Consider the following 22,774-nt stretch of genomic DNA (forward strand, 5'->3'; position numbering starts at 1 on the left):
AGATTTGCAGCCCAAGATCCTGGGAGTACAGGAGAAATATTAAGCAAATGCTTACAATGAGGTAAAAATTACAGACATCTTGTGCATAAATTCAGCATTCTTTCAAAGATGCAAAGTTATTTTTCATCTGGACCTAAATCCATAAGGAGTGCTACTAAGTAATCTATATTATATACTGCAGATTAGGAGTACCTTAAGACAGACTGCATATGAGGCTGTGTGAAAAGAGCTGGCCTAGCAGTGGGTAATCCAATGGAAACTGATGTAAAATATGCTTCAGCAGAGAGTTAAAAATCTAATATTCTTTGAAAAAACATAATTCAGCAAGCAGACCCGTATATTATATTGTTTCTATTGCTGCTGAAATAGGTAAAGGGCATGGATTAGTCAAGAGACATGCTTATGGTGAACACCTGTGATCACTTTAGAGGAAGGAAGTTTGTGTACAATTCCAAGAACCCCAGTCTTACGCAGATTTTGAGAAGAAAGCCATCTGACTTATTATCTACTTATCTAAGTCCTATCTTTGCTATAATATTTACACTTGTGTTTTTTATTGCCTTTTTTCTTCAGAGTGGTAAATGGCAAACTTAACTACAATTTTACTGCCTTGGATAAACTTATGGACCGGCTGTGGGAAAATAAGTTGATTCCAGGTAAGGGCAGTTCCCTGCCTGCACAGCTTGGTATATCTGTTCATTCACATTGAACAATCATTAGAGTATTCTTAGAAAGCTTTTCCAAAGCTAGTTTTGATAAAAGATTTCATTGTTTACCTATTTGCTTTTACATCATGTCCCAGTGTGAGCAAAATGATATTATAGCATTAAAACAACAAAATTGGTTTTACATTGCCTTTGAAGGCAGTTTCAGATGGTTGTACTTGTAAATGAGATCTCATGAAGAGAATATTGTACCCATTGACATATACCTAAAAGGGCCAGAGAAGCAGATACTCTGGGTATAACTTCCCATAAATTTATGCAAACATCCACTGTTTTAAGTTTCCTCTGAGCCCTGCATTTATGTTGACAGCTAATAGCTTTGACTATAGTCACTGACAAGTTACAAGTAAACAACCTCAAATCTGAAATATTTCTGGTGGGAATATGTGGAAACAAAAGAGAAACCATTTAATGATGCTTCTTCATTAACAAGTTTGTTTCAGATGATGTGCTAACCCTTCATTAATAAAAATGAGATAACATTCACAAAAAAAGGAGACCTATTTCTTCTGTCTCTTTTAGGATTTGAATTGATGGGAAATCCATCAGGATATTTTTTAGATTTTGAAGATAAAGAACATGTGGTACAGTGGAGAAACTTAATTACTGTTCTGGCAAGGAGATACATAGGTAAGTTAAAGAAAGAAAAGTGTTGTTATTTGTTCTGTTGTAGTCCTTTCTAGCTACTTCAGAAAGTTCTGTGTTGTAATCAATTTCAAGACCCAGGATTTCAACACAAAACCAGAAAACAAAATGCCAAAACAGACCATGGAGACCATGGAATAATAGTCTCTCTTTTTACTGATCCTTGGCCAACATCCGGAATGAATAGAGTGTTCTGGGTAGCGCATTTGGCCTGCCTCAAAGGACTGATCTTTAACCTTGTTATATTGTTGTGATTGTAAAATACCAGCTTTCACTGGAGCATGATAACCTGAACACTTCTCATATGCCAGCTTCAAATATTTCTAACAAGGCAGAAGGCTCAACCTGAATTAAGAGTAGGTGGGTGCCCTAATCACAAAGCTGTAAGTCTCCCTCTCACCTTGCATCTTTTTCAAATATTGCTGCATTTCATCAAAAATGAGAGATTATTTTGAAACTCACAAATTACATTTACCTCATTATTAAAAATAATGAGGGAAATGATCTACTGATAGGTCTGGGTCCTGAGCCTCACCTGCAGCCTGAACTAATAGTATTGTCTTTGTAAGTCATTTATTGATAGTATTGTCTGGATATGCAGCTCACTGATAAATGAGGCCTCTCCTACAGATAGGTATGGATTGGAGCATGTTGCTAAATGGAATTTTGAGACCTGGAATGAACCAGACCACCATGACTTTGACAATGTGTCTATGACAGTAAAAGGTGAGCATGTTTTGGAGCATTTCTGAGTGTGGTGAAGTGAGACAGGTGTATGGGGTGAGCAGAGGGGTGACAGTGAAATGTAAGGTGTACTGACAAAGAAGTAAGGTAGACAGCAGTGATAAGGAATGTGACAGATACATCAAATCTGTTTTGCTAAGGTCATATTACTGGTCACACTTTATTCCCTACTTGGGTATCAAGGGTTGTGACACAGAAAAAACAAAACAGGAGTTACATTAAGAAGAAGCAGTTCATTAGTTGTATATAAAGTACAGTTAGTAGCACTAAGGGGGAAAAGGGTGGAATAAGAGGAAAACTCCTCACTGAAGCTGTGTGCTTTGGGAACATGCTCCTACAAGACCTTCAGAAGAACGTTGCAGAGGCAGGTGAAGTTTTGATGTCTTCTTGTGTTGTCAGTGCATAGGAAATGGTAGTCCCAATTTGTGAAGCCTTACAAATAAATAAAATAACAAGGTTATAACATCTCCTTGTAGTTTTAGATCCAGTTTCTGTTTTGAGTTATCATCTTTGATATATTCATCTGCTTGGATTTCAGGGTTTCTCAACTATTATGATGCTTGTTCAGAAGGATTAAGAGCAGCCAGTCCTTTTCTAAAATTTGGAGGGCCTGGGGATTCCTTCCATCCCTTACCGAAGTCACCCATGTGCTGGAGTCTTCTGTGTCATTGCTACAATGGGACCAACTTCTTCACAGGGGAGACTGGTGTAAGGCTGGATTACATCTCTCTCCATAAGAAGGTTAGTCCAAGATTTCAGTTTAAAGCCATTTTTTTCAATCAGTTTAATCAAAGTTATGTTTTATTCTGATTTACAAAGTTGATGACGATGATGAGTGTCCAGCCTATAGCAGGAAGCACGGCTACCTATTCTTGCAAAATTTTGAAGGTGTTCAGTTACAAGACTTTAACTCAAAGCAAATTTGTCTTTGCCCAATTCCCAAAGGGAAACAATTCCTCTACTTCTTTTCCATTTTATATTCTAGGAGGAGCTCATGCATGTAGCATGTGCTGTAGTAGATGAAGGAAAAGTACTAGTTTTGTTGGTCCACAGCAGCTTGGTGACCAAGAAGTATGTTTTATGTTTATGACTTTAGGTTATGTCTGTATGTTTACTACCTTTTTCTCATTACCACTAAGTACATATGAAATATTGTTGCAGGGAGGTGGGAATTCTCTCTACATCTTGCAACAAGAAGTAGAAGCAGTTCAACAAATTCAGAAGCTGTTTCCAGGTTTTTCTTCTGTTGCAATATATAATGATGAAGCAGATCCAATGGTTGGATGGTCCATTCCACAGCTCTGGCGAGCTGATGTGACGTATGCAGCGATGGTTGTAAAGGTAACAATTCATTGGTAGTTTTGGCACAGTAGTGTCCCCTGATGTGTTTTTGCCGTTGAAAAAGTAGACTTAACAGTTAATTTTTAAGCAGTTACTCAGACTAATAGATCCTAAAAAAGGAGACCTCCCTACTGGTACAGTTGGGGTTTCCCTGAGTAGTCTAGTTTTAGTAGCTTGATTTAATTTGTAAATTTAATTTAACTTTAGTTTTCTTCATCTTTCTTTAAAAAAAAAAAGCCCAACCCAGAACCAAACTGAGAACTTCACAGAGAAGTGCTAGAGAACTGAGAATGTATACAGTCTCCCAGTTAGATCCATCTGATAAGATCACTCTCACACATGCCCTCTCCATGTAATACTGCTGCTGTGGTGTCTATACTGCTGGCTGTCACCTCTATATGTAAGAATTATTTCCCAGCTCCTTCAGAATTTTATCTCATCAAGAGACATCAGGTATAATAAAGAAGTGCCTTGAGGTCTCAGCATAGTCCATTCTTTGGTTTGGGATACTGGCTGTACACATGATCTTATTAATTACTGCTAGTAATTACTGATGTTGGCCAGAAAAGCAGAAGAAGAGATTGATCAACATTCCCAGCTCTGCAGTAATTGCACCTTGGCCCCAGAGCAAGCTCAGCCCTTCACCTGCAAAGCAATAATTTCTACTGCAGACCTAGTGCTTTGTGAGCCACTACCTTAAACAGCACATAGAGTCCAAGTGCTCCTGTGCAAAGGAATAATTTCCAAATGCGAGAGTATGTATGTCACCCAGAAAAAAAGATGCATCTTATTAGCTGCTCCTGAGGAGACAAAGGCTCCCAGTTCCCTGAGACTGCATATACAAGCTGTCTTTGCTAAGGCAACAAGTCATTGACTGCATCGCAGGCAATTTGCAGGACAAAGTAGCAGTGTTTATAATGATGTGGTGATATGAAGGGCAAAAGAAAGACACATCCAGTGGAAAATTAACACTTGGTTGTATAGAAGATGGAAGCACTGTGTTTCTTCAGAGGCACAGTTGTGAGACTATCCAGTTGCCAGCCTTCTGACTTAATTCTTAAGTTCCGCTTAATTCTTATATTCAGGCACAATCTAATATGCTGAGAACTTGGGAACTTGGATGTTTTTTGGGAGAGCAGCACAGCAACCAGTGAAATACCAGGAGAATTAATTCCAAGTTAGCACCAAGTGGGAAAAGTGACTAATTGAGAAACAGAATCCAGGACCAGCTCACAGACACTGATGTAGTGGGTACAAAGTAATTTCAGATTTGGAGAACTATTTAGATTTAATTCAGGTGGTAAATCCTGATTGCTAATTAAGTATTCAAGACAGAGGGGCATAATTTGTAGTGCAATAGACAAGGAGATGTGTTCATTATCTGTGAAGAGTTCTATTATTAATTATTTCAGAGACTTACTACTTGCAAAACTACGCAGGTGCTTCATATTTTACAGTGATTAATATAGTACCTAAAGTGCAGGTTTTCCAAGACTTATGATAAACAGTTATTTTCTTCAGTCTTTTCTAAAAGGCAGAGGGACAGTTCTTTGCAGAGTTCTGTAAAGATTTTTAAAAAAATACAAGGACTACTGCATGTTTATTAGTTTTTCTCCAAGGTGAAGGTTCGCTTTCTCTATGACTTTGCAGGTAATCATCCAGCACCAAAACCTGCTCATTTCCAAAGCCAACAACACCATCAACTACTCGTTGCTGAGTAATGACAATGCCTTCTTGAGCTACTACCCTCATTACTTCACCCAGCGGACTCTGACAGCACGTTTTCAGATGAACAACACAAAGCCACCTCATGTCCAGATGGTGCGGAAACCAGTGCTGACTGCCATGGGCTTGCTGGCACTGCTAGGTATAGTAAAGAGCATGTCAATAACCCCTCCCACCTAGAAGTCTCCAGCCCAAGAAAGATAGTTCCAGCCGTCTTGCTATTCATAAAAGCAAGAGCTCCCTTCACTGTTTACTAGCTTTGTTAAGAAAATGAAACTTCATTTCCTCAGACAGATTGATAGCTCAGAAAATATTTCTGAGAGTCTGTTACCTGTTTGATTTAACTTACTGCTTTGTTTATATCCTCTGTGTGCCAACCACTCACTTTTTGTTGATTGGTACTTCCCGCTTGTGATGCAAGGGGTACACACCATCAGGCTGCAACTGTCTTTAAGAAATCCCTGTAGCTGGAAGATTCTTGCAGCATGTTACAGGGAGAACTTCATTCACTGTCACCTGTTTACATGTTGTTAGCTAAAATGCTAAGCATAAGAACTGCTGTAATATGTATTTCACAACACTCTACTGTTGTGAAATAAATCTGACTGAAGACTGTAACTGGTAAAATAAGGCAGAACATAGCTCACTTATGCTCAGTCTATTTGCATGAACCTTCTTTGACCCTGCAGTTTCTGACACAGGACTGACTAACAGTGATGCTAACAGTTGTCACGTTTTTTAAAGGAGAAGAGCAGATTTTTGCTGAAGTGAAGATCAGTGGAGATGAAAGCGCTCAAAATAGCACAGTTGGAGTGCTGGCATCTGTGCACACCCCAAGTGAGACACAGCCCTCAGATAGCTGGCAAGCTACAGTACTGATGTATTCAAGTGAGGATAACAGGACTTCATCTAACATCAGCACGGTCACAGTGAATGCCACCCACTTCCCCAAACATAGAGGTAAACAAATACCATGTAGACAGCTCATATTGAGTGATCTTTAACAGGGAATATCAGCTGGAAAACTTCTACTGAACTGCTTTTCATTGGAAGAGTGAATTTAATTTTCTAGCTTCCTCTGTCATCTTTTGTGCACTCCTAGATTTTCTGAGATATAATGGTGCCCTTCTTTGAAAGGTTCATTCCTAATGCCTACACTTTGATCCCATCTTTAATAGCAGCTGCCAAGTGCTGCCTTTCTGGAAAACTACCGATCTCAGTGTACTTGGCTGGATATTGCCAAGTAACAATTCCCTTTATGAGATGACTCCAAGACAGCCAACACGAACACACAATTGCACAGCTGATTGAGTTACCCAACAAATGCATGCAAAAAGAGAATTTTGGTTCTGGTTGTGGAAGTAATAGTTTGAAAGGTAAACTTGGCAAATGTAAATTGTACAGCCTCATGAGAGTCCTAGCTGTGGGACTTCCCAGTGGAAGTTAGGCTCCAAAGTGCTGAAATCAGTTTTGAAAAGGTAGACTTACACACCTGCTAAATACATTCTTGTTAATCTTTAAATCCAAGTAAAGAGTTTACTTCTTTGGTTTGTCTCATCTCCTACAGAGATGGTATATGTGACATATTACATGGATAACAACGAAACCAATCCCTATCTGAAGTGGAAGAACCTAGGAAGCCCTGACTTTCCTTCTCCAGAGCAGTTCCAGCAAATAAGGGATGCTGAGGTATGATTATGTGTTTGCTTGAAGTGTTGTACGAGTAAAGTGCTTGTGAAAAATACAACAAATCAGGCCTCTAACAAAAATTTCCTTAGCCCACAGTCATTCACTTTTTATATACACACAAAAATTCACTTGCAGTCCTGCAGAAAAGTGTAGCTCACGCCTTGGTGTTTGTGTTATACAACCTCTTCACTCTGGGCCTAACCATAAAATAAGGAGGCACAGTTGCTCCTGGGGAAGTTCTGCCTTCTCTCTGAATATTCAGCGGGCTTTGAGGCTCTTTCTGTTCCATCTGCTCAGGTAAGTCACATGGCCCTGTGTATATGACAGAATGGCCAAATTGCTGCATTAGAAGGTTGAAATGAACCCCATAAATAGTAGAAAACAAACACCTCCCTGGGGGGAAAACTGCCCAGTGCAACTTCAGAAAACTGAGGGGCTCACATGGAGATTGACAGTTTTCCCTCATCCTCACTAGTGCTGAATGCACCATAGAGATAATTGAGTCAGTCTTCTCTGAGAAGTCCTCTCCTCCCTATGGATGAAAGCCATGCAGAGATTACTTACTGTATGTGAGCATATGAGAGCAGCCTGTCGCTTCAGCTCCCCCTCCCATAGTTTCCCCAATGCATTCAGATTCCCAGGTTAAAAACAGAGGTCATCTTCATCCCCTTCAGGGCCCACAGACAGTACTCACTTTCTGACTTCAGTACAGAGTACTGTGTCTTCTCTTCCCAGTCACCACAACTGACTATTGCTAAGGCCTGTGGGACATTGTAGGAGATATCAGCTCTTCCTTAAAAAGGGCAGCAGCAAGATTGTACATACTCTTGGCTGTCTGGTACAGCCTCATCCCCAGAGACCAGCCATGTAGCTGTTGTAGCTAGCAGTAGCTTGTTCTGCACACTGGGAAGAGATGGGGCCATGGCTTGTAAAGACCTCTAGCCTGAAAGGCGTCCATGGGAGGTTACAAAAGTGACAGAATGTGCCTAAGGGCATTTGTGGTCAACCCAACTTGTGAGCTGGGCAAACCCTCTGTTTCCTGAGGAGCTGGAAAACAAGTTCTCTGAGTGTGGAGAACTTTGATGCCTGTAAGCATTAGCAGTACCAACTCTATTGGAAATTTAGAGTCCTAAAGTTAATACACAAGCACTTTACACTGGTTTAACAGTTGGTCTTTAGGTGCTGTAATGAAAGACTTTTCACAACACTACTCTTTGGCTCCGCAGGACCCACTGGTAACAGGTCCATTTCCATTTCCTGAAGCTGGCATCCTGACACTGAAGCAAGACTTTCCCGTTCCCTCAGTCTTTCTTATCCACATCTGTGCAAGACCCAGATCAGCTCCTGATCAAGTATGTGTTGTATTCTACCATTAGACACATCAAAACTGAAACTGCTTCCTGCCTTAAATCTTAGAAGAAGACCATCGAATTACTTTATTGTTAAAAGTGTAAGAATTAGTAAATAAACAATTCTTCTCTCTTTTGATGAGAAGGCTCTCAAAGATGTAATTCAAGATAAAGTACTACATAGCAAGTGATAGGAGCCATCACTAAGATGAATGAAAATTCCCATGGTGAGAAATTATTAAAACAGTACTGAAAAGTGCAGTATCTCTTTAAAAATCACATAGTATGCTACAAGGATTGACAAGTTAATTGAGAGCTAAAGCTAAAATGGAATCATGGCCTCCATATTAGACATGTTTCTGCTCATTCAGTCTCACCCATGTTCATAGTGGTACCCAGAGCCTCTGATGGTCCTCTGCAGGGTTGACGAGTGGGAGACATGGACTGCAAAAAGCTACAGAGCAAAGAATTTTGTTTTTACACCTGATCTCAATGGAAAAAAATCAAAGCAAATAATTAGTATGGAAGGATGAACACAGAAATTTGACCTGGCTGATTGGTTTGTACAGTTTTTTTACATGGTCTTGTGTCTTTGGACAGGTGACTGGTGTTCATTTGATCCCTCTCACAAAGGGGCAGGTCATTGTGCTGTGGGATGACGACTGTGTTAAGTCAAAGTAAGTGGCTTTCAAATAAAATTGATACAAATGAGTTACCAACATACTAGTCCCTAACTTTCCACAAGCTCTACAGAGTAAAACAAGGTCAAAAATTAATGAATTGTTGCTCCTTGATAGATGATACAGTGCATTTGTCTGAAAAGTGAACTGTAGGACCTGTGTGCACAAACTGTGAAAAGCAACCCTGCCTAATCTGTGGCCTGATCAAAGGAATCTGCCTGTTGGTCACCAGCATTCAGTGGCTTTTCTGAGGGGATTCTATTCAGCATAGCAGACAGGAAGATTCATGGTAGAGGTTACATTATCAGCAGATGCCTAAGTGGGATCTTAGACATCTCTGTAAGGGATGTGAACTGGAAGAGAAAACCTCCAGTTGCTTTCTTCAGCAGACTCAATTCAACTGGAAACCTTCTATATGTGAGCTGTGAAAGGTGATCCAGTGTACAAATAGATTACCTCAAGAAGATAAAAGGACTTAGGTCCTTTTCAAGCCAGTCTCCCTAGATTCTTCATTCTTGATAACCCTGGTGTCTGAGTGAAAGATGCGTGACATTTTGTGATGCTGCATATACCCAAAGCAGCAAGTCAGTCTAGGTGTTTTTCTGAGGCTGTTGGAGCCCTGGTTCTTCCTAATAGTGCCAATTCATTCCATCCTACATTTGGTAGGAATGAATCAACTGAACATTTCTTATTTTTGTCCTTCTTGTTGAAATAGCCCTGATTTTTCATAGTATTTGAGAATTCATGTATTGTCAGTTGTAATTACAAACCTCTCTGGTTCTCTTTTCTAGGTGTATAAAGACATTTGAAGTGGAATTCTCATCAGATGGAAAAGTGTACCAGCGGATTAATGCCAAAGACACAATATTCACTCTCTGGGTCTACAGTCCAGGTATGGCAAGAATACTCACATTAAGTAATCTGTCATATGATATTGCCACTCATGAGTTTGTGAACCATTGTTTAGTAACTACTGAAGGTAGGTAACTTGCAAGTAACACACAGTCCCTCACAGATAAGAGCGCATCCCCTCCTTTAGGATTGTATTCTCAGTAAGAGACTTATTTTCAAGGACAAACAGAGATCAACAAGTAGTCGTGAGGACATTATTAGTGGTATGTCATGGATAATTCCTTGTCACAAAAGCCAGTCACTGAGCCGCAGGCCTGGCAAGGTCCCTGAAAAGTTAAGTAACAATTTGTAGCTGGTGTAAAAATACGCAAAATGATAACAAAACATCCCACAAAAAACCATGACCAGACCTTGCAATAGAAGTTTACTCAGATGAAACATCCAAGTGAAGGAAGATACTGATGTTTTATTTGGGTATTTTTTTGTTTATCTGAAGGTGGAGGGTGGTGGTTGTTGGTTTTTTGTTTTGTTTTTTAATTTTTTAAGCAAATGCTGTCTAGTCTGCAACATGACCATCCAACAAATATTGATGATAAGCACTGATAAGAGCTGAGTGAACCACAGACAAACCTTGCCTTATAGTGATACTATTTAAAAGCAGTTGAGAGATGTTTTTACCAGAAACAAGGGCTTATCTTACCCTGAGAAAGCCTTAACATCAGCAGTGATGGCATAATAAAAGTTCAGAGCTATTTATGCAATCTTAGGCAAGCAAAGACTTTAAATCTTGGCTATGACAAATCTCTGAAGTTATTATTCATTATTATACTATAATATTATATACCAGTTTTAATAGTTTGTTTCAAAACAAACAGCAACAGAAAAGACTACTTGAAAAAATATCATGTGTCAGTAGTCCTTATTGCTAGGAACTTCCTCCTCACCCATTATTTCTGGCATTCTTTTTTTCCTAAAATAAAAACACTAAAACATATATAAAAATCAATTAATTAGATAAAATACCCCCAAATTTATATTACTTGTGTGTTCAAAGATTCTGCTGGGGAAAGCTGTATTCTTTGAACTGGATCGAGGATAAAAAGCCGCAAAACAGAAGATCAGTTCACATACCTTTAAAGTAAGTGGTGCTGCTTCCTGAGTAGAGCAGAGGGTTTTCAGTCAGCCAGTGTGCTTCTTGTTCTTCTTCTTTTTTGAAACTGTCCCCACATAACCTGTTCCAAAGGCAAAATTCAGGCAGAAAAGTAAGTTGGAAAAAAAGAAAATTAGTAATTGTGTGCTGCAGATGTCACAGCCTCCTTCCAAAGGAGCTGCTGGGATAGCAGTCCTGTAGCTGTACTTGCTAATCCTAGTAAGTAGAGAGGACATCCTTGGTGAAGCAAGATAAAAAAGTCAGTACTTGGCCACAAGGAATTTGTTATCATTTTTAATCAGACAGACACAGACACACTTTTGTAGGATGCAGAACTGATTTCCCCAGCCTGTTCCATGAACCTACATTTTACAGGAGTTGTGCCTGCTTCACATCCTCCCAGTCCCACAGGTGCCAGCGTTTCCCAGTGACCATTTCTAACCTTTTCATTTGCAGGAAGCTCAGTCTCCGGCTTTTACAGAGTGCGTGCCGTTGACTACTGGGGGAAGGCAGGCCTGCCCTCTCTTCCCGTGGGGTACATTGAAGCTTTCAAGTGACGCTGAAGAGTGGTGCCTGGCTTGGTGTCAGAGTGGTGTATGTTCCTTGCTAATGACAACTTCCCAGAAAAATAAACTCCTCCCAGGCTGAGGAGGGTGTATGGTAATGACCTGATGAAGTTAGGAACACAAGTTAGAAGCAATTGCCCCTGTTAACTCTTCACAGCACAAAAGACAGCATTATCAAACAACTGCAACTGCAACTGGTAAGAGGCTACAGTAGGACAGGGATTCAGCCTGGATAACTAGGAATTATGGGAATACATATTTATTATTCCCCCTTTTTCACTGAGCTAACAGTCAGGGCAAGCTAAGATTTTTAGAGGTCACAAACTGTAGCAGGAACAGAACCCTGGCTTCACTGTGTGGGTGAGGATGGTAGCAAAGGCACATGGAGGACCTGAGAGTGACTGCCTGAGCTGCTAGCCAGTCTTGACTTAATGGAAAAGTGCACAGTGACAAGACACATTCAGAGCATGAAGTAAAGGATCCCTTAGTTCCTTTGGCTGGTTAGTCACAGTGGGTTATTTCAGAATGCTTGCCACCTCTTCAGGTGTATGAGGTTTTTCACTCTCTCACAAAGGTGTTTCCACCCAGCTCTCTCTGTATTTGTGGCCATTTCATGGGTGCCAGAGCTGTTTTCTGTAGGCAGAGGCAGGGGTGTCAGCTCATTCTCAGAGGGGAGAAGGTACAGAAAGCCCTAGCCTCCTGCCTTTTCTCCTTTGTGCTTTTGTCCAAGTCACCTGTTTGCACTTTGGCCACCAGCTGATGCCCGTTTGTGGCAGAGGCTCTAAGCCTGAAAGTCCCTCTGTCTCTCTATTGCTGTTGCCTAGCCTGGTGTCCTTCAGCCCTTACAGCTAACACCTCCCCTCACAGACTGTAAGTGGTCACTCAGCTCTGCATAGCCAGGAGCAAGCTGAAACACTAGTTAGAGCCTTTGTGTCTTTGTATGACAGGACAGCACACTCTTGAATGTAGCAGGGCTACTACTTAGGACACTTAGGAAATTAACAAAGAACAGTTTGAGCTCCTGTGCTTTGCAAAGCTTGTGCATGAGCATGTGACAGCCCAAGATCACGGGCTGCAGATCACCACTGGCTGTGCTTGCAGGTGCCAAACACTTTATGTAAACAGCAAATTTCCCTGAAATTGCAGGGGTGCTGCTTTATTCTTCTCTTTTCACAACTGGCACAGTTTGAGCTGTGCCTTTAACAGGCTTGCAGAGAGAAGGATAATGCCAGTGAAAACAGCTGGAGTGTTTTCCATAAGAGGAGTGCCTTTGTCACACAAACAAATCCCCTACTGCTCTCTTTGCTGACATCAGCCACCTCACCAACATAACAACAAAAACTGCATATTTGATGAAACATTCAGGTCTCAGAAAAAGAGAAGTGCCCAAGTTTGCACAGTAGGAGAGAGCTGAACTACCTCAAATACCCTCAACTCTTACAGCACAGAAAAGAAACATGCAAAAAGTCAGTGCATGTGAAAGTGGCCTTGTATCTCCTTACTTGCTGATTATTTGTTCAAGTGCTTTTATTGAAAATTAGCTTTAAAAGACTTACTCTGTCACAGAATTCAGATGAAATATTTCTTGCCTCATTTGAGTTTTAATAAGGGGCACTTATCGCATCCTAGTCCTCCAATTCCTTGTCCGTACAGGCAGAACAGGAAACTGAATTGCATCCTCTAAATTTAAGAAAAGTTATTGAGACATTCTACTTGCATAGAGATAGTAAAAATACATTTTAAACTTGTGATAATTGCCCCTGAGTGAAGAACCATTGTACAGAGTTAAGTAAAATCTAGCGGTTAACACATGTTGTTTTGCTAGCATGATGTGGAACAACAAATAAAATTATTTAGAGAAATACTAAGTATAGGGTCTTGAGAGATTTTAGTGTGTCTGGAGCAGGGGAAGATGTAGGAGCTTGAGTGGACAGTTTAGTGTGTTAAGATGTCCTACCTGAGTAGCCCTTCTGCTTTAAAATTTTCCCACTCTGGCAATCAGAATATAGCAGTCTTTATCAAACCAAGGACTATGTACTAGTTACAGGTGTATTAAAAAAAAAAAAAAAGGAAAAAAAAGAAAAAAAAAAAAAGAAGAAACATAGCTGTAGTGAATAGTATTGATTTTGTTGTGCAGGGATAAAAATATATAGATGTGCAAACCATGAAAAATAGAAGATTTCTTCTGAAAATCTTCTTTGCTGCTATGATATAAACTCATTCCTTTAAGAAATGAGCATGTATTAGCAATTAGAGAGAGAAGAGAAGTTGGTATTTCCAGGTATGAGTTTATTTCTAACAAATTATAAAAGTTTTTGAAATGGCGTTTTCTTTTTTCATCATTTAATGTCTACAGAAAAGCGCTGTTTAGTACTTGAAACTTAAGATTTCTGTAACCATCTGTTGCTAACTCTGGTAGTGTTTCCAAAATTGCATGTTTAACTAATCTCCTCTGTTACATGTAGTGATCAGCCCCCCATTACTCTTTGAGTTTTCAGAAGTGCCAAGTATCCATAGCACCAAGTGTGAATAGCAGGTGCTTAGTAGTTCTGTAGTATCATAACCAAAGCAAGGCTGCAGAGCACTCATATATGTCTTTTGCTGTTCATTAATCCAAATAACAATATGTAACTGCAACATGGAATTTTTTGCCTGTGCTTGAAACAAAAGCTTGTGAGGCTGTATAACCATTTTGCAACTGAAAGAACCTTTCAGCTGAGTATTTTACATTGTCTAATTGTGTATATGCTACATTTGTTACCATCTTTTGTGAGAGCAAATAAAACTGGTTATTAATCATTCACATGAACCATGTAAAAACAAGATCTGATCATTGTGTTGTAGAAACTGCTTACAGCTCTACTTTCAACTTAATCTTTAAAGTAAAGACTGTTCTCAAGGACTGTTATATTTGAACTCCAGCAAGCGACCAGGTACCATGCAGCTGCTCACTGTGACTACCACCACAAGGGGTAAAATAGCTCGACTTGGGGAAATTCCAACATTACATGTAACTGAAACATAAAAAATGTCGAGGCTGAAGTAGAAACCTAAATGCATAGATTGTCTCAGTCACCACAGCCCAGGGAAAACTGGTCTAACTCAAGATGGTATCATAGTCTCTGATCTCAGGATTCACAGTGTCCTTGCTGGGGGAGGTTCACTGGTGTTTGAAGGACAATATCCTTGCAGAGTCCCTCCTGCTGTTGCACAGTCATAGTCTTTCTGCCAGCACTAAAGGACCTTCTGAGGACAAAACAACAGTCCTTTTAATGTATAAACAATTTTTTTATTTTGTCTTGTTAGTGGAAAGTTTGTGCAGGATAGAGATTATGACTTGGGACCTATACACGCTCTTAAAACCCAGGAATAATAGACTGCTTTTCATCAACCAGCTCAAACAGCAGACAGATGTCTGCCTGTAGATGTACCTGAGGTGTTTCATGTTGAACTCAAGAGAATTTCAAGAGTAGTGTAAGTCTCATCAGCATACACTCATGACTGCCTGCCTATCCTACCTTGTCTTTCACATTTCCTGCAGTCATTAGAGACAAATGGATATAATATAGCTCCCATCTGTTCATTAACTTACCACATCATACATTGAGGACTTGCTTGTGGTCCTGATGGAGACATACTCCCCCCCAAGTACAATTACTGGGGCACGTGAACTCAACCATGGTGTATTCAACCAGAATCACCTCTATATTTCTATGATCCTGCAGGCTTTGCCTCGTGTGGCTAAAGAGGAATTGCACTACCTATCTTGTCTGGACAGACTACACCAAGCAGATGCACTGGGTCCTGCATATTGTTTGTATCTTGTTGCTACAACTCTCATCTGCTCTGGTCATACAATTAGTATAACCACAGACATTAAAAAATCCCACTTCTTGTAGTGTTGGTCTGACAGTTTTGGCCAAAGGCCATGCTTCTTCAGCTAAGGGTTAGTGCTGTCTAATCAGTTGTTATACAAGTCCTAAGGTCACAGATTCCACCCCAATACTTCCTGCTGGGAGAAAGGTGGAAGTGGAGAACATTCAATCAATGCACTGACCTTGCACTTAGTCCAGCAGAAAAGGCTGATATTTTTTCAACACTGAGTAGTTCTCTGTCTGTATGGGGTTTTGTTAGCATTGCCTGCTAGTGCTCCTCTGTTTCTGTCCTTATCTTTAGGTGGTAGCTCCCAGTCTTGTTCTCTGTCAGGGTAACTTTCCCTAGACCTGAGGAACAAGGACATGTTTGTTCAAGCGGGTTGAGAGCCTTACCAGTATTGCCAGGAAATCCTGGGAAATACAAGTTTGAGAGACTTCACTGCATCCCTGGGATAATGTCTGTGGTCCTGGAGAGTGTCTCTGCTTTCCATACTCTTTCTGGTTACTGTGGATAAGATTGAGCAAGCATCTTGCAGCTGTTTAACACTGTAGTGTTCTGAGGGTCTTCAGTCAATATCAGCCTTGTTCCACACACCTTTTTGAAGCCTCAGGGGCAGGGGCTGTTCAGCTTGGTCTTACCTCAGTGCTTGGTAATTATGACTTGTAAAACTTTGTGTAGTTGATAAACTGCAGGGTTCAGCAAGATACTGGGGTGTTCTAGACTGGATTTTTATTATTAGGAAACACAAGGTGAATGTGGTTTTACTAAAAGCAGTGGAAAATGCATGTCAATAACACTGACTCAGGTTACCCTTTTTCTACGTGCAGATTTCCAGGTACTCTTCTTTGGCTTTCTCTGTCTGTGAAATTCTTTGCCATAAACCCAGTCCATGCTATATTTTTCAGTTCTATACCTTTCAGATACTGAAAACTGGATAATCAAGGCAGAGAGGAGCAAATTACTGTTAATGCCATTAGAAATGCAAGCACCTGCTCATTTAAAGCATTGTCCACTGTCATTGAAAGTAGCATCTGTTTTATTGCATTTGTGGTTCTCCCGTTGGGAACTTTGCTGCAGGTAGCTCTGCCTCAGATGTGCTCTTTAGTCCTGTTTTTGGATGGAGCTGTCTCAGTGATGTGCCTGCATAGTGCCCTGTGCCTTGCTGCCCTTACTGGCTGGACTTTCTGTGTGAATCCTAGAGTTTACCCTGTCACCATGCTGGTGTCCGACAATCAGCCCTGTCAGGGCTGTCAGGTGCCCCTCTCACCATCCTTGCCCTGCCTGCCCTGTTCAGAGCTGGGGAGTGACACTGCTCCACCTGTGCTGGGAACACCCTTGCTGCTGTCTCACTGCTCCTCAGTGAGCATCCTCAGTGCTTCTCCAACAGACAGGACAACAGGCAATAAAAACCAGTTTCAGACATGCCTTTTTTTCCAAAACATTTATTGACAAATGCCACATTAGGTATTCCCTTGAAAATTCAAATATCACTATTATATTGCACACTGTTTAAAGATCCCCCAATATTTTCATGTGTTTTTCAGAAAAAACACACTATTCCATACTATGATTTTTTAAAATTATTAGTTGAGTGGCAACTTCAAGACCAAGAGGTCTGGTTTCTGTGCTTAAGGATAGGATCAGAAGCATACTTTTAGCAGGCCCCTGGAAAGAAAGAAAAGTAAACTTTAGTCTGTGTAAGTAAATTTGCAAAGGGCTTTAATAGCCATTAAATCTCCACTGAAGCTGTAATTACAACCCTCCTGGGGTACTTCTGAATCACAGTACAAGACTAGGGGGCAGGGTGCAAAAGTTTGCATTTCTCTCTGTCTATTGGCACAGACACAGGCAGCCTTTCCTAGCTAGCCATGGGCTTTTGGCTTTCCTGAGGACCAATCCATGACCCTGCAAACCAGCTGCCTTCCCTCTGCTACAGGGAGCGGTACAGAGCGCTGTGGGGCAGGGAAGCCCAGGCCATGGCCTTGGGTGATGCCAGTACCTGCTCTGTAGTGGAGGACTGGCTGACACAACAATGTGCTGTTCAGGAGGTTTTAGCTGCCATTCCTTGTGCCACAGTGCAGAGCACATGTGCTGTGTGGCTTGGTAAGGGGTCAACTTCTGACCAAGTAGGTGAGGTTGTGAAGAGTGTGAGTCCTCAACTGCCAGCAAAGAAGAATTTCTGCCTTCTGCAGAGCCCTAAAAATGTGTCCGTCTATTTCATGGTCAGCATTTGAACTAGAAGATCAATTCCTGTACCTCCAGAAAAATGTTCCCAAAATGGGCTTTAAACATGGTTTGTTTACATGTATGTGGAGCAGCTGCTGACTCCCACTGCCAGCTGACACAGTCAGAAATGCTGCTCAGAGCCCCTCATCCCTGCTACTCAGACCACACAGGACACAAGTCATGATGGAACTGAGGGTGAGAATGGTCCTTCCTGGAGGCACCTTTTCATCTTTTCCTGAGGGACACTGCATGGACCCATGGTAAGACGCTATTATGCAAGTGGCCAGGACAAGGATTTCCAGGTGCAGAAACCCCGGCTTGTGCATCCATCCCTGTACTGTCTACTACAGTAACAAGGCTGATCTTCATCTGGTGGTGTACCAGGTTCAACACACAGGATTCCGGTAAGTTGCAATCTTAAGGCTGCAGAACTAGCCTGTAGCAGGCTCTTGTTCTTTTATGGATTTCCCTTTGCAGCTCTTTTCCTACTAGATCTAACATGAGGAAAAGGTTACTAAAAAAGAACAGCTGTGTTTGCTGTAGTTCTGTCACATTAACAGCAAATGCAATCACCTACTGTGCAACTCAGTGAGTTTGCTAATTAGGCTGAAGTACCTGACTGGAGCACAGGCTGGAACTGGCCAGACATGCAGATTTCCTCCTGCTTTTGGCGCACAATGCGCTGGATGGCTGGGGGGAGGCCACGGGGGTTGCGCGAGAAGATCAGGGAGTAGCCATCATCACAGGAGCCGTCCTCCTTCAGGCTGCGGCAGGCATAGGTGATGGCATAGTTATCATAGTCAGTGTCAATCACCCAGTAGTTGTCCCCTGAAACAACAACACACAGCTTTGTCACAGTGGGCACAACAGAGCAGAGGTGGATCCTTCAGCAGTGAGGTGGCAAACTCGTGTTAGGGATTGCTTTCCGAAGGATCTATAATCACATCACACATCCAGCTTATCTCCACACCATGAGGGAAAGAACTGGGACAAGCACAGGGTATCTTGAGACCATGATTTTCCCCACGATGCTCAGTGCATTTTCACCTTTTGTTTCTTAGATTAGAGGTATTAGCAGGACTAGGATTTTCTAGGTTTTCAATGAAAAAATACCTCTTTATGTTGCTTGATCAAGCATGGTGGAAGGAAGGACATACATTTCCTATACAGGAGGCCTCAGTAAAACATTCCTCCTGTTTCCTAGCCTTTCTCTACTTAGTTCTTTTTGGTGTGGCTTATCTGCCAGTACTAAGGGAATGTACTTCTTTCTTACACCTTAGAAGTCCTCCCCAACTTCCACAGCTGAGGAACTGCAGCTGTGGGAGGCTTGGGCATGAAGGATGGGCTTTGAAGCGCACGTAAAGTTCAGCATGAGCAGTTTCTAAAGGTACACTTGAGTTAACAGTTCCATTTCTTTGAGTCCAGCTGTGTCTCTCTGAAATGAGTCCTGTTGCTGGGGTGCAGCTGTGGGTCTATGTGTCTCCTATGTTTAGCTATGGGGAGTACAGGGGCAACTGACCTCAGCACTTCCATAATGCCCACAGTGGGCCCCAGGAAGAATGGCTTCCCTAGGCTGAACACCACAATTGGCTGTACAGAACCCATTTTGTGTGGCCCAAAGCCTGTAAGCCTCCTTGTTAAAATATATAGTGTATGAGAAGGATGTGTGGGGAGCCTCTGGATGCTGCCCATTCTGTGGAGATAAAATGCACAACTTGGATAAAGCATGCTCTCCCTGAAAGGATGTTTCAGGGGAGCTTGGAGCAATCCCAGCTGAACTGTTTTTCCTGCTTATATGTGGAAATGCACATCTGGACAGTTGTAATTGACAAAATCCTCAGCAATTGAAAAGTGTCAGGGGGCTGGAGAATTTAACTCACCACCGCTGGAGAGGTAGCTGGCCAGTCCCTGGTAGGTCATATACATTTTTGCTGGAGTGGTTGGGTCAGGTACCGTGTACTGAGCAGCCATGTCAGCACAGATCACCCAGAAACTGCAACGAGATCCATAACATTCAAGGTAAAACCTGGCAGCATGAGAACTTCAAAAGGGTGTCCTCTCAGGGCTTGGGTACAAGTCCCTCAGGCATGGGGCATGGCCTTTCTAAATGCAAAGTCACTAATTAATGTCATTAAGTGATGCAAATCTGTGACACTCCCCAAACACACATCAATCACAGCCAGTGATTGCTGCTGCCCTCTGGTCCCCAGCTGCTGTAAGGCTATGCTGTGGCTGGGGCCTTCAGTTCAGTAAGATTTTTGCCACCCATTTCTGTACAAGCAGACACACACCAAGCACAATAATGAACGTTGTTTCTTGGCTTCCTGCTAGCAGTCTGCAGGGTGAGCTCACCTGCATTTGGAATCTTTTGGGCTCAGTAGATGTGCCCCAGGAAGAGGCAGGGACTTGGCTCTCCCCTGTCTATCCCTTCCTGGCAGTGTGGGCACAGGAATGTCTGTTACAAGTACAGTAATAGTTACAGCTCCTCTGCCAAGCTGGTGAAAAGCTGTCACAGAGCCTTTGAGAACCCTGTGGGTGTCCATTGTTACAATGCCCTTCTCTGTTTGGTATCTCTTTGCTTTGAATGCCATCCGCATTTCAACACTCTTTGTCAAGCATTACCTGGATTAGTGAAACAGTGGAAGAGTCTTCATTCCCTTCCTTGCTCAGGCTGGGCTTCCCCTTATCCTACCTTTACAGAAATAAAATTTGCAGGAGCCTTGAGACCCCATTTGTTTTTTCAAGAGTCCTTTCATGCATCTTCTCCCTTGCACAGTATGGCATGCCTGCAAAACCTCATTTGCCCATTCCCAAAATATCTTGGAGCGCTGCACTGTTAAGATGTACAAGGTTCATAGCCACCTGCTAGTGCTAGCGTATTGGAAGCCACAGATTTTCTCTTTTGCACTCAGAAAGCTATTTAATCTCTTTACATGCCATAATTCCTTGTAGTAATCATGACCAACAGGCAAAACTCTAAGCTTCCTGCCATCTGTCCATTCAGGCATTGCAATTACATCTAAGAGTTAACCACAAGTTTTTATCAGAAATCTTGCATCTTGACAGCCTTCATTAGCTCCTTTACTTGATTGCAATTAATTTATCTAACCATTCCATCAATCAAGATTTGACTTAATAATTAACTTTATGCAGTAGTTTTGTGACAGACCCAAACCTGAGCCAGGCTGTGAACAATCTCAAAAGTGTCTAACCTCTAGCTTCTAATCTGATACTTTGGCTAAATTTCCCTTTTTGATGATGAAAACTCAGCCATGTTGTGTGCTCAGGGTTGATCATCATCCATGTCCCCCTCATCCAGTGCCTCATGTCAGCAGCTAGAGTTGAAAGTTGAGAGCTCACCCAAAAAGCTTCACTCGGCCTTTGGAGGATGCTGTCATTGTGCCGTCTTCCTCCACAGTGTATTCAGCAGAGATGTTGTCCTGAAGGAAAAGGCCTTCTGGATCCTTCTTGGCCAGGGCATACCATTTCCCTGCATACTGTCATGAAAGTGCATTAATATCTGCAATAGCCACCATGGCAAGATTAGCACAAAAACAATTTTGTGAATCAAAGTGCCTTTCTAACTCCCCACTGCATGATAAAAGCCAGTCTGAGTCAGGAGGGAATGTAGCACACAGATGCTGCCGTGCTGCCTGATGAACCCTTGCCTCTGTGCCAGAAGAAGTGGGTCTGGCAGCTCTGCACTGCTCTGTGTGTGTAGTCCTTGTGAAGTGAGACATTCCTGTCACACTGACCCCACACCAAAAGCATCTCTCATCCGAACACATCTTCTGAGAGTCGGACTGGTTCTTCCCTGTTCAAGCCCCTTCTCTTCCATGGAATACCATACCAAGTTCAACAATACCAAATTGCAGGTACAAGGACTGTAGCAAGCTGGCAAGAGACAGTCTTTGTGGCTGCCACGGGCCACAGTCGATCTCTGATGGGGAAAAGGGCCTACCCAGCAAAGCAGAAAATGATGACTATATGCTCAGAACATGGAGAGGGTGTTTTGGGGAGAGTAATGGCAGAGACAAATGGATTGAGATTAAGAGAAAGAATATGTTCATGCAAAAAATTGGTCCTGAAAATGTATAAGAAGTATCTAGTTAAAAGAAAACAAGATCTTAACAGGTGACTGACAGAGAGAGAGACCCTTAAAAGTTAACATTATCAGTAGAAATCCTGAGAAGAGCAGGAGCTGGCTAGGTGTTAAAATTGATTCTGCAGCGAAGCTAATGACATCTGTTAGGCAAGTTATGTGCTTAAGCCAGAAAGGCCATGATTCCCAATACAGGAGCCCGAGCAAAAACTTTGACTTTTTAAACTGGGATATTCCCAAAGCTCTCCCTGGACTTGATTTGTTACCAAAGCAAAGCCAATCTTGTATAGACAAAGGGCTTGCCACATCCCAGATGCCCCTACAGCTGTGGTGTTTGCTGACCATTAGTTAACATAGGTACTGACACATGTCTGAACTTTTCCAACAACAGATTAGCCCTCATTTTCTCCTCAGAAGCACAAATGATGTGTTTAAACAGGAGTCGGTGCTCAGCATAGCAGACTAGGTAAGATTTCCATTTGCTGTGACTCCCAAGAATGACTAGTGATGGGTGCAAGTACCCTAGGGCTTGTGCTTGAGCTTCCTCTCTGATGTAGATCTAAATTGTTCCTTTCGTGGAACTGCCTGAAGCTCAAAATTGTGCCAAGCTAACAGAATATAAGCTCTAGTAACATCCCTGGCTTTCAAGGCCAGTTTTACTGTAGTGTTCAGAAAGTTAAACAGTACTGAGATAACTACAGGAACAGCATCAGCAACACGGAATATGAAAGAAGTTAGCTTTTTGGTTAAGAACCCCTTTAGATGAACAAAGCTCATAATCTGGAAAAGCAGTGTATATGTAAAGCTTCTTCACATGTACTATGAAGTAACCATAATTACCCTTTTTGGATCAAAATTGTCTTTCACAGAGAAAGAATCCACTGCACAGGTCTGAGCTAGGCTATATTCAACAGTGTAGAAGACCGAGGCCAGGAAAACATACTGTGCGTATTTCATTCTGCAAGACAAAAGCAAACATAGGGGTTTATTTCATGCAGTAGATGGAGGTAGATAGTGCTACAGATGCTTTTCCACCATTTAAGACTAGTTTTTTCCCATACTACTATCCATTGATACTGACAACCAGCTCCTCCATTGATACCA

The 22,774-nt window shown here is 41.7% G+C and overlaps 3 protein-coding genes across 3 annotated transcripts in view; 1 reads left to right on the forward strand and 2 right to left on the reverse strand.

Annotated features, from left to right (window-relative positions):
* The window catches only part of SLC26A1 (solute carrier family 26 member 1), a 37,394-nt gene extending 25,929 nt beyond the window's left edge, over positions 1-11,465 (reverse strand). The window contains 2 exon segments of the mRNA XM_064736522.1: positions 10,882-10,982; positions 11,343-11,465. Coding sequence (XP_064592592.1) covers positions 10,882-10,982; positions 11,343-11,350 — 109 coding nt within the window. The 5' untranslated portion in view covers positions 11,351-11,465.
* Positions 1-14,275, forward strand: part of IDUA (alpha-L-iduronidase) — a 46,002-nt gene extending 31,727 nt beyond the window's left edge. Inside the window, exons 3-14 of the mRNA XM_064736523.1 lie at positions 574-656; positions 1,248-1,355; positions 2,001-2,096; positions 2,653-2,855; positions 3,276-3,455; positions 5,106-5,322; positions 5,925-6,140; positions 6,748-6,869; positions 8,096-8,221; positions 8,819-8,895; positions 9,690-9,790; positions 11,357-14,275. Coding sequence (XP_064592593.1) covers positions 574-656; positions 1,248-1,355; positions 2,001-2,096; positions 2,653-2,855; positions 3,276-3,455; positions 5,106-5,322; positions 5,925-6,140; positions 6,748-6,869; positions 8,096-8,221; positions 8,819-8,895; positions 9,690-9,790; positions 11,357-11,457 — 1,630 coding nt within the window. The 3' untranslated portion in view covers positions 11,458-14,275. The remainder of the gene's footprint in view (positions 1-573; positions 657-1,247; positions 1,356-2,000; positions 2,097-2,652; positions 2,856-3,275; positions 3,456-5,105; positions 5,323-5,924; positions 6,141-6,747; positions 6,870-8,095; positions 8,222-8,818; positions 8,896-9,689; positions 9,791-11,356) is intronic.
* A 2,660-nt stretch (positions 14,276-16,935) lies between these two features.
* Positions 16,936-22,627, reverse strand: LOC135459990 (purpurin). The gene is made up of 5 exons (XM_064736524.1): positions 22,511-22,627; positions 20,929-21,065; positions 19,449-19,561; positions 18,184-18,396; positions 16,936-17,007 (listed from the first exon to the last, which is right to left on the reverse strand). Exons 1-5 carry the CDS (start codon positions 22,625-22,627, stop codon positions 16,997-16,999), a joined length of 591 nt encoding a protein of 196 aa, XP_064592594.1. The 3' UTR covers positions 16,936-16,996.
* Positions 22,628-22,774: the final 147 nt, after the last annotated feature.

The sequence above is a fragment of the Zonotrichia leucophrys genome, chromosome Z (genome assembly GCF_028769735.1).
Source record: "Zonotrichia leucophrys gambelii isolate GWCS_2022_RI chromosome Z, RI_Zleu_2.0, whole genome shotgun sequence".
Taxonomy (NCBI): Eukaryota; Metazoa; Chordata; class Aves; order Passeriformes; family Passerellidae; genus Zonotrichia; species Zonotrichia leucophrys.

Coding starts and splice junctions, on each gene's coding strand:
- LOC135459990 (XM_064736524.1), bottom strand. CDS start 22,627: ATGAAATACGCACAGTATGTTTTCCTGGCCTCGGTCTTCTACACTGTT. Junction 19,562..20,928: donor GGCCGAGTGAAGCTTTTTGG/GTGAGCTCTCAA, acceptor ATCTCGTTGCAG/TTTCTGGGTGATCTGTGCTG. Junction 18,397..19,448: donor CAGCTACCTCTCCAGCGGTG/GTGAGTTAAATT, acceptor TTGTTGTTTCAG/GGGACAACTACTGGGTGATT.